We start from the raw sequence: 10,151 nt of genomic DNA, 5'->3' as shown, positions 1-10,151 counted from the left end.
ACTCTAGGAGCCACTTATCACTGGATGCCTCAGTTCCCGCCTACTTTCTTCCGGCGGCTACTTCCGTCGCTTTATGAGAACTTTCAGGAAGTGCTATCTAACCTTATTAATTGTTTCTTTGATAGCGCCACTGATCACAGCTGCAGATCCAGTAAAATGACTTAGGAAGAAAGAGCGACAGCCAGATTGTCCAATAGATGCTCAAATCGGCTTTTACCTGCCATAGAGTCCAATCAGGAATCTACTTCCAGGTCAAGAGGCGGGCGCATCCGAAACTTGGCCCAATGGAAGTCCCAATGGGAGAGGAGCCGGGGCCAGACCTACCCACGCTGGTGAGCGGCCGCCGCCGCAAGGGCCGAAAAGATGGCGGTCCTCGCACCTTTAATTGCTCTAGTGTATTCGGTGCCACGACTTTCACGATGGCTGGCCCGACCTTACTATTTTCTGTCCGCCCTGCTTTCTGTCGCCTTCCTACTGGTGAGGAAGCTGCCACCGGTCTGCAGCAGTCTCCCCACGCAACGCGAAGACGGCAACCCGTGTGACTTTGACTGGGTGAGAGACCCCCGCCTAGGACCCGCGACCTTGACTTTCCCTGCCTCCAGCGAGCACATCCCGGAGCCCCGGGGTTCATCTTTCTGAGGACACCTGAGGTCCCGAGCCTGTAGCTCAGTGAAAGACTTAGAGCGTAGGACCTTGACTGCCATTAAGTAGCAACCTCTGCGTCTTGTAAGATGGGAAAACAGAGGTGTGATCGTCTCGGGGTCACCCAGCCGTTTAGTCCTCGAGACTGCACAACAGCCCCATTTCTTTCCTTCTCACCATTCATACTCGTCAGTAGCCTTACACTGCACATGTGAAGCGTTTTCCACTTAAGAGCTCTTTGCTCCCCACTGTTTAAAACCTCCTAAGAAGCTAGTGAAGTCGACAAGGCAGGTAGTAGTATTTCCGTTAAACTGATGAAGAAACTAACCTCGGCGTGGTTAGGCGACTAGTCCGAGATCATACAGGTAGTGAAAACCACTTCTGGTCCTAGTAACCCTACACATTCGGTCAGCTACTTAATTCAGTTAACATTTCCAGAATGCACACTTATATATGCCAGGCATGCTGGATCCTGAGTTGCAAAGATGAATAAAATTGTTAGGCGTATTGTAAAGGAATTGTAAAACACACACACACACACACACACACACTCACTCACTCACTCACTCACTCACTCACTCACTCACACACACTGTAAAGAGAATTCTAACCCAAGCCCCTTGCTGTGCTGCCTGAGTAGGCTTGGAGGGAGCCTTGCTTTACTTAGTCATTCTGGGATCTGGTTACTTTCCATCTCCACCCATAGCCTTGAGGTCATCCCAGCATCATCCAGCCCGCAGGTGAAGAACAAAAGCTGGAAAGGGAGGGCACACTCTGAACTGTCTGGGCTCAAAAGTGGCACATCACTTCAGTTCACATTCCACTCAGAAGTACTACTCGCACAGTCTTACCTAAATGCAAAGAGACTGGTTGAGAGAATATTCCTTTTGGATCTTTGGTCTCCTGGTTCACCATATTTCCTCCTTTCCATGATTATAGGTCCAAATTCTAACCCACCCAGTTTGATTGTGAAAACCCTTGCTAATTTTGCTTAAGGTTCAGATAATATTTACCAAGGTCTGTCATACTTCCTCACCCCTACTTTACGTGGTCCTATCTAAATCCAGCCAGTTATGTTTTGTTGGAGATAGAGGACAAACACCTAGGTCCTTGAATTCCCAACTGTAAATCACAGTTGTTTGGTTCTGTCTAATAATGATTTGTGTTCCTGTATTATAGATAGAAGGGTATGAAAGACCTCAGACCATCCAATCTGTGGTTGTGTCTCCCACCCATTCTCAAGCTTTTTTCCACATGATCCTTGTTATTCTTCTTTGCAGTCATCACTTTTTTTAAAAATAATTTTACAGAAAAATCATGCAGAAAGTACAGAGTTCCCATATACCAACTCCTCACATACAGTTTTCCCTACTAATTAAGACTTTGCATTAGTTTGGTACCTTTGTTGCAATTTGATGAAACAATATTATAATAATTATACTGTTAACTATAGTCCATAGTTTACATTAGGGTTCACTGTTTGTGTTGTACAGTTCTATGGGTTTCTTAACATTTTTATTCTGGTAACATACAATTTTAAATTTCCCATTTTAACTACTAATTCAGTGGTGTTAATTGCATTCACAGTGTTGTACTCCCATCACTACCATCCATTACCAGAACTTTTCTATCAACCCAGACAGAAACTATACCAATTAAGCATTAAGTCACCATTTTCTTTCCCCACACTGGCCCCTGGTAGCCTGTATTCTAGTTTTGGACTCTGAGTTTGCATAGTATAATTATTTCATGTAAGTGAGATCATACAATATTTGTCCTTTGTCTGGCTTATTTCATTCAACACGATGTCTTGAGGATTCATCCATATTGTAGCATATAAGAACCCCATTCTTTTTTAACAGCTGAATAATATTCCATTTTAATATATGTACCACATATTATTTATCCATTCATCTGGTGATGGATACTTAGGTTGCTTCCAGATTTCAGCAACTGTGAATAACGCTGCTATGAACGTCAGCATGCAAATATCTGTTTGAGTCCCTGCTGTCAATTCTGTTGGGAAGTGGGAGTGCAGGTCATATGTTCATTATATATTTAACTTTCTGAGGAAGTGCCAAACTTTTCCATGGCAACTGCACCATTTTACATTACCACCAATAGTGAAGGACAGTGCCTCTTTTTCTACATTCTCTCCAGTGCTTATTTTCCAATTTATTAATGACTGTTCTAGTGAGTGTGAAATGGTGTCTGATGGTTTTGATTTGCAGTTCCCTAATAACTTATGATGTTGAGTCTCTTTTCATGTGTCAGTTACCCATTTGTATATCTTTGGAGAAATGTTTATTCATGACTTTTATCCATTTTTAAGTTGAGTTTGTTTTTCTGTTCTTGAGGCAGTCATCACTCTGAAATTATCTTGTTTCTTTGTCTTGTTTATTGTCTGTCTCAGTTCCTTACATGACACTTACATTCTAGAAGGTGAGAGGAACTGTAGAACAAGGGTATGGAAAAGGGCATTAGAGAACTCTGAATGACCCCCTTGAGCTCTTGAATTATATCTAAGATGCATGGATTAGCACTATAAATATTGAGTGGAGAGAAATTATTTACCTTAAGCAAAACCAAACAAATGGAATAGCTAGACATTGTATTAATAGGATATTACCATAAAGCTTCCCTAGAAAAGTTTTATTTTACCAGGTTCACACTGAGTTGGTTGTAATCATCTCTTACAGTTATACATTATATCATAATTTATATAACCCATAATCTCATTTAATCCTCACAAAAGCATTTGAAATAGATATTGTCCAGTTGAAGAATACAAAGCTTAGAGGTTAAGTGATTTGTCAAAAGGCCCCCAGCCAGTTTGTGGCAGGGGTAGAACCTGAATGTAGATTTTCTAACTGGGGTTTTTCTTGCTCCAGTTATCTATTGTTATTGTTCCAGTTTGGATCTCTGTTGGTTTTAATTCCAAATTTGTCTCTCTTCCCACCCAAATCTGTGATGTTTTTTGCTCTTTGGGTTAGTTCTCTGCTCATGCATTCCTGTCATTTGGTTCTGTTACAGAGAGAAGTAGAGATCCTGATGTTTCTCAGTGCCATTGTGATGATGAAGAACCGTAGATCCAGTAAGCTAGCCTGTTTCTTCTCTTAGGGTCAGGCATGGTACCCCCAGGGTTGCCTTCATTCATCTTATGAGAGGGCCATTATTTGGTGAACTGGGCCCATGTTCCATGCCAAGGTTGAATTTGATCTTGGACTTTTATCTCTTACTCCACCCCCTACTTCAAACTGCCTCAGGAAGAGGGACAGATAATGGGATAGAGGAGTATGCAGCCCAGTCTGACCTGTGACATCTCTGTTTCAGTCACCGTGGAGCAACATATAGGCAACATCTTCATGTTTAGTAAAGTGGCCAACACTATTCTTTTCTTCCGCCTGGATATTCGCATGGGCCTGCTTTACATCACCCTCTGCATAGGTGAGAAGACTGCCTTTTTTTAGGGTGTTTGTAAGACTATGTTGGGCAGAGGCTTGGTTGTGGGAACCAAATGCCAATTACAAACCAGCTTCTCCATATCTTGCACCTAATTCTGTGAGTATCTCAGATTACAAGAATCTAGAGAGAATTTATTGTAAAAGGAAGGGAAATGTGTCAGTGGTCTCCATGTGTCCACAGAGTGTGTATTCTTTGGTGGCTGAAATGTTTGAGTTGGTTTGGAAGTAAACTTCCTGCCAGAGGCCATATGTGTTTCCTTTGACATCTTCTTTCTGTGTTTAGTGTTCCTGATGACGTGCAAACCCCCCCTGTATATGGGCCCTGAGTACATCAAATACTTCAATGATAAAACCATTGATGTGAGTTCTCCCTGCCTTCTGTTTCTTGGGTCACTGGTGGGTGATTCTGTAGTTGTGCTCTCTCCTCACTAGGAGGCGCAGCAGGGCTTCAGAATGTAAGTCAAGGGCACGGTGGCTCATTATGGGAGCTAGCGGACAGAGGTAGTATGGACCAGGAATAAGAGGCTAAGGTCTGGGCCTTCCCAAGAGCTATGTGGTCCAGCTCATAATTCTTTGTCTGTGTGTGGCAGGAGGAGCTGGAGCGGGACAAGAGGGTCACTTGGATTGTGGAGTTCTTTGCCAATTGGTCTAATGACTGCCAGTCGTTTGCTCCTATCTACGCTGACCTCTCCCTCAAGTAAGTAGTGCAAAGGGAAGGATGGTGGAAATTGAGATATATCGTCCCTCTAGTTTTTGACCTTGATTTTGCATATTATCCACCTAACTAAAGGTGCCCTCTCCCTGCTCCCCAATATCTATCCTCCCCTTCCCCTGAGCCTTTCTCTCTTCCTTCAGTATGTTAAGTCATTTATTCTTCTCAGGTACAACTGTACAGGGCTAAATTTTGGCAAGGTGGATGTTGGACGCTACACTGATGTCAGTACGCGGTATGTAAGGACCTTTGCAGAGGGTCTGAGCAGGGAATTGCTTTGAGTGATGTTCATAGATGCATTTACAGAGTCCTTTCTGGGTCCTGTAGGTACAAAGTGAGCACATCGCCCCTCACCAAGCAGCTCCCTACCCTGATCCTCTTCCAAGGTGGCAAGGAGGTAATGCGGCGGCCACAGATTGACAAGAAGGGACGTGCTGTCTCTTGGACCTTCTCTGAGGTACTTGAACGGATGGGCAAGTGGTTTGGAGAAGGGTGTGGAGCAGTGGATGGACTTGGAGCTCTATCTTGGTTTCATTCTCAACTCTGTCCCTTGCCCACTAGCTTTGGGAGCATGGACTTAGTACTAAAACTCATTCTCTTTGCCGCATCTTCTGTGAACATGAAGGCCAGCCTCAGCAACCAGACTGTCAGTATTCCAGAAAGTGTCAACAGCATGTTGAATGGACACACAGTTATTGTGAAGGGCCCCAGAGGAGCCCCGCAGAGGGACTTCAGTCAGAACAATGTAAACTCAGTCTCCTTGGAAAGAAAAAGAAGAGGCTTTGGGTTGACAAATAGTGGGCAAATAGGAATCTGGCTAAAGTTTGTGCTATCTGTAGTCACATACAGAACATGATCAAGTGTACTACACTGGGTTTCCAGTACAAGATGAGGTCTGTATATGCTCACTTCCCTGTCAAGGTCATTATTCAGAAGAGTGGATCTCTTGTTGCAATCTGAAATTTGTTAGGTGAAAAATGTATCTGCAGGGTTGGGATGAGGCCAGTATCACACCCAGAAAGATGAGTTCATTCTTTAAGGAAATAATACAGAACTTGTATCAAATTTAGCTGCTTTGATTCAGCAAGCCATAACAATTGAAAACAAGGATTTCAAAAATAAATAAATAGAAAACAAAAAAAAAATTAAAAAAATGAACACAAGACTATCAGAAATTTTTGGGGTAGTATCTAATGTCTCTGTAAAAGGAACAGTTCAGAAGCCTGATAAATAAGATCTAAGAGTTGTCTAGCTTTGGAAACAACATGATGTCAGACTTATTTGTAATATTTTAATGATACAATAAAATCCATCTGTTGATTTGAGACTTTTTATTTAAAAAAAAACTCATTCATTAGTTTACTCAGCAAATTTATATTATGCTTTACCACGTGCCAGATCCGCTGGCATTGAGGAACAATTGTTAGCAAGATTCAATTTCTAAGGCTCTTGAACCTATAGTCTATAGGCCTTAGGTTCCTCACTGGTTCATTAGGGACAACAGCACCTGGCTCACAAGGTTGTTTTGCAGATTGCACAATGATTGGCACATAATAAATGTTTAAATATAATTGACTTTCTCCAGGTAGCCACAAAAGAGGAAGTTAGGTTAGGGCAGATTTCTGTCCTATGGTTTTTCTTTTTCCTAAAGTGTGTCTGAATACTTCTTGCTTCTCAGGAGGGGCTTTTAACTCACCCTTCCAACCTGAACACTGATCTGTGCATCTCTTTTGTGCAGGAGAATGTGATCCGAGAATTCAACTTGAATGAGCTATACCAGAGGGCCAAGAAGCTGTCAAAGGCTGGAGACAGTGTCCCTGAGGAGCAGCCTGAGGCCCGACCCCCCACCACAGTGCCAGATGGGGAAAGGAAGAAAGACAAATAGGATCCTCACTAACAGTGCTCCCTCTCCTTTCAGTCCCTTCCTTGGCACCTTTGAGGCTCTGCCCCCTCTGTAGCCACCAGTCTTGCCTGTGGCTGTGGCCTTTTGTTATTGGCTTTGCCTGGTGCAGCGTGGTACCGCTTCTGATTTTAAAGAGGCACGTAGGGATTGTCAGGCATCCAGGGAGGCCTCCCTCTGGGGGGCCAACTATTTCACTGGAGAAAGGAAGAGGAGGGAAATGGTTTCCCTCCAAGCTTGGATTTTTTTTTTTTCCCCTTTTCCACCTGGCTTGGATCAGTGTGTCACCAGCAACCAGTCACACATCTTCACCACTCCTTGGTCCCACTAGTCCTCATAGTGGACCTCCCCAGCCTACTTAGATTAAACCTAATATAAGATTTTGCTGGGGTACACAGACAGTTTTAAAAGTTTCCCTTATAAGTCTCCACATCCCTGTTTCCTTAGACCCTTCTAGGCTTGGTCTATGGCCTTCATTAAAAAGCATAGGCTTAACTTTGTTGCTGGTCCTGAGGAGAAATTTTTAACCAGAGTTTTTCTCATCGAGAATAGTATTGAATAATTCCCCTATTTCATAGGAGTTGGGAGGAGGGGGCGGGGATAGAGGCTTGAGACGTTCCTTTGTGTGGGATCGGGAGGAGAAAATCCCCTGGACTGAGGTTTCATTTACCCTCCTACCTGCTCCCCACCATAAGTAGGTGTTTAAACATAATAAAGAGATTGGGAGTTCCTTTTGATTGTGCAATTCTGTGTTGGCTTGTATGAGAAAGGCAAATGCTGAGGGATTGTACATCTTCTTAAATCAAAGGCCATCCTGTCTAGTCCCACCAAACGCTGGTGGTCATTGGCCCCCAGGATTGGCCAGAGTTGGGGAAGGCTGGTTCCAATAATCCCAGACTGCGGATCACCTGATGTTGGGTAGTGGGTGTGGTTTAGGATTGGCCCGTGTATCCCAGGGACGGGGGCTGGGCGGGGCCCACCTTTTAGCCGGCCGCCCGCGGTAAGGAAAAACCTGTTTTTGGTTCTGTTTTGTGTTTGTTTTAACCGCGCGAGGTCGGTTTCCAAAGCTGCCTCGTCCCCGCCCAAACCTCCGATTCGAAGTGCTGTTTCATTCAGGGCTGGTGCTCCGGGTACTCCCCCCCGCGCGAAGAGAGTGGTCGCGCCCAAAAGTCCCGCCTCCATACCTCACGAATGCGCGCCGGGCCACGCTTTCTGCCCCTTCCGGCGAGGCTTTGTTCTTGGAGTTGTCGTCTTCGGCCTGCGGCTTGGGTGTTTGCAGGGGCAGTGCCCTTTTCCCGCTTCGGGTCGACTCTGCTCCCCGGCCGCGTTCCGGGTGCCATGGCTTCTCGCGGGAGGAAGCGGAAGGCCGAGGCAGTGGTGCTTGCGGCGGCGGAAAAGCAGGAGAAGGTGGCAAGCGGCAAGGAGGGAGAGAAGGAGACAGTCGTCGTTATCGAGCATTGGTGAGGGACCGGGAGAGTCACGGGGGCCGAGGCGTTGTAGACCAAGGGCCACAGCCCCTGATCTTTCTCTCTCTCCCTAGCACGAGCTGACGCGTCTATGGGCGCAACGCCGCGGCCCTGAGCCAGGCACTGCGCCTGGAGGCCCCGGAAATTCCGGTGAAGGTGAACCTTGCCAAACCCCGGAGGGGCAGTTTCGAGGTGACGCTGCTGCGCCCGGACGGCAGCAGTGAGTGGGGACTCGGTTCTTGGGAAAGAAGGGCATGGGGTCCGAGGCGAGGAAGCGCGGGGCTAGAAACCATGGCCACCTAATGATTTTGGAGAGATGCTGGTGGATCCCAGAGTAACTTCGCTTTATTTGGTCTTTCCCAGGAGCGGAGCTCTGGACTGGAATTAAGAAAGGGCCTCCTCGTAAATTCAAGTTCCCTGAGCCTCAAAAGGTGGTGGAGGAGCTGAAGAAGTACCTTTCATAGGGAAGTTTGGGCAGAAGTCCTCATGCTGAGGTTTGAAATGGAGAATAGGGGAGAGGGAGGAGGTTGATCGTGGTATGGCACCTTGTGAAGCAGCCCTTATTATTAAATTCCACTCAGGATTTGCATTTTCTTGATCTCAGGATTTCCTTTATTGGGGAATACCTTTCTCTTGTCACTGACAAAAATGTCTTTTATCTACTATGCCTTTATATATTAATTGCCATGTTTTATTATCTTTTGCGTTAAATTGTAGGATACTGATAGTAATGCAAGTGATTCTTTATAGACATGCAATTTGTGTCCATTGGAGATGCAATTGATTATTGCTCTGTGGATATGAACCAGTTTTGCATTTATGTGAAAATTCATTTCTCTATTCCTAATGGTGGGTGTGTTTTAATTCTTTTAACTGGTTGTAAATTCTACTAGTTCTCCTCAATAAGGATGAATTAAAATTTTTTGACATGTGTTTTCATATTTGTAGGAGTTGTGATCTTCCCTCTTTACTAGCAACAATCTTCAGCATTACTCCATGTATGCTTTCCTGCCTCCCTTCTGTTATTGTTCCTAATATGGTCTGTTAGTGGTACCAGGCGGTTGGTAACAGTTCATTTGAGTACCTGTGTTCCTCATCACAAGGAAGTGACCTTATCTTTATCCCTAGTACTTCACACAGTACTTTGGCATATTGTCAGGTACTTTAAAGGCTAAATGTGATTGTTTTGAGAGAAAGATGCAGACCTTAAGCTTCTGGGTTTGTGATGGGTCAGGGGCACATCATCTTCTGGGCCTTATGATTGCTTGGATCCCTGCTCTAACCTTTTTTTCCCCCTTCTCATTTTTGCAGCCTTCTATCCTTGGGGATGTTGGAGCATTTATGATGGGACACGGCCAAATTTCAGTCATGTACCTGAAGCCACTGTTTCTTCCCCTCGGGAAATGATGGTTCAGTTGTGAGGCAACCCTCTATGAAGGCACTGTAAAAGTTCTTGGATTTAGTTTAATAAAAGTTCTTGGTATAAAGTATTCAAGTGATAGAGTAAAACTTGATCTTACAGTAAGGGGTGGTCAAAGCCAGACTTGCAGACTTGGTCTCCCAGCTTGTTTTGCATAGCCCACAGTTACCATTTAACCTAGAATTCATAGGTCTCTGATAGAGCATGTGAAACACCTGGAAAAACTATGGGAGAAAAGTAAAATAATTTATTTTTAAAAAAGCAACTGTATCTTTTTAAACTCACTTCTTGGAAGTGATGATGGAAATACATCTCCCTGGCCCCTGTGGAAGTTTTGGCAAGACTTCCCATACTGGCATTTAATAAGCCACAAACACTAGGTGCTGGACCACATCTCTTCACTCCCACCTGCTTAGTGTTCCACCACTAACACTTTCTGGAACATTTCCTTTTAACATAGACCCATGCCAAAGATTTAGCCTTTGCTTTTACCTTTGGCTCACTGGAGTTGGGGACCACAGTTTATTGTTTCACTTATTTGTCGCTA

General features: G+C 44.5%; 2 protein-coding genes across 3 annotated transcripts; both read left to right on the top strand.

Annotated features, from left to right (window-relative positions):
- The first annotated feature begins 262 nt into the window (after positions 1–262).
- TMX2 (thioredoxin related transmembrane protein 2) lies at positions 263–7,460 on the top strand. Of its 2 annotated transcripts, XM_037838384.1 has the most exons (8): positions 364–552; positions 3,676–3,736; positions 3,976–4,089; positions 4,390–4,466; positions 4,697–4,803; positions 4,988–5,053; positions 5,146–5,275; positions 6,557–7,460. In XM_037838384.1, the coding sequence occupies exons 1-8, from the start codon at positions 364–366 to the stop codon at positions 6,701–6,703; spliced, it is 891 nt and encodes a 296-aa protein (XP_037694312.1). In that variant the 3' UTR covers positions 6,704–7,460. The 2 variants fall into 2 exon arrangements, with proteins under 2 accessions (XP_037694313.1, XP_037694312.1); XM_037838385.1 differs by lacking the exon at positions 6,557–7,460 and having other exon boundaries at positions 263–552; positions 4,988–5,042; positions 5,146–5,238.
- Positions 7,461–7,856: 396 nt separating this feature from the next.
- Positions 7,857–9,674, top strand: SELENOH (selenoprotein H). The gene is made up of 4 exons (XM_037838388.1): positions 7,857–8,178; positions 8,259–8,404; positions 8,548–8,678; positions 9,496–9,674. The coding sequence occupies exons 1-3, from the start codon at positions 7,910–7,912 to the stop codon at positions 8,646–8,648; spliced, it is 516 nt and encodes a 171-aa protein (XP_037694316.1). The 5' UTR covers positions 7,857–7,909; the 3' UTR covers positions 8,649–8,678; positions 9,496–9,674.
- The last annotated feature ends 477 nt before the right edge of the window (positions 9,675–10,151 follow it).

This window comes from Choloepus didactylus, chromosome 6 (assembly GCF_015220235.1).
Source record: "Choloepus didactylus isolate mChoDid1 chromosome 6, mChoDid1.pri, whole genome shotgun sequence".
Classification (NCBI taxonomy): domain Eukaryota; kingdom Metazoa; phylum Chordata; class Mammalia; order Pilosa; family Megalonychidae; genus Choloepus; species Choloepus didactylus.
This window is presented reverse-complemented; position numbering and strand designations above follow the sequence as displayed.

Coding starts and splice junctions, on each gene's coding strand:
- TMX2 (XM_037838384.1), top strand. CDS start 364: ATGGCGGTCCTCGCACCTTTAATTGCTCTAGTGTATTCGGTGCCACGA. Junction 4,090..4,389: donor TTACATCACCCTCTGCATAG/GTGAGAAGACTG, acceptor TTCTGTGTTTAG/TGTTCCTGATGACGTGCAAA. Junction 5,054..5,145: donor TACACTGATGTCAGTACGCG/GTATGTAAGGAC, acceptor TGGGTCCTGTAG/GTACAAAGTGAGCACATCGC.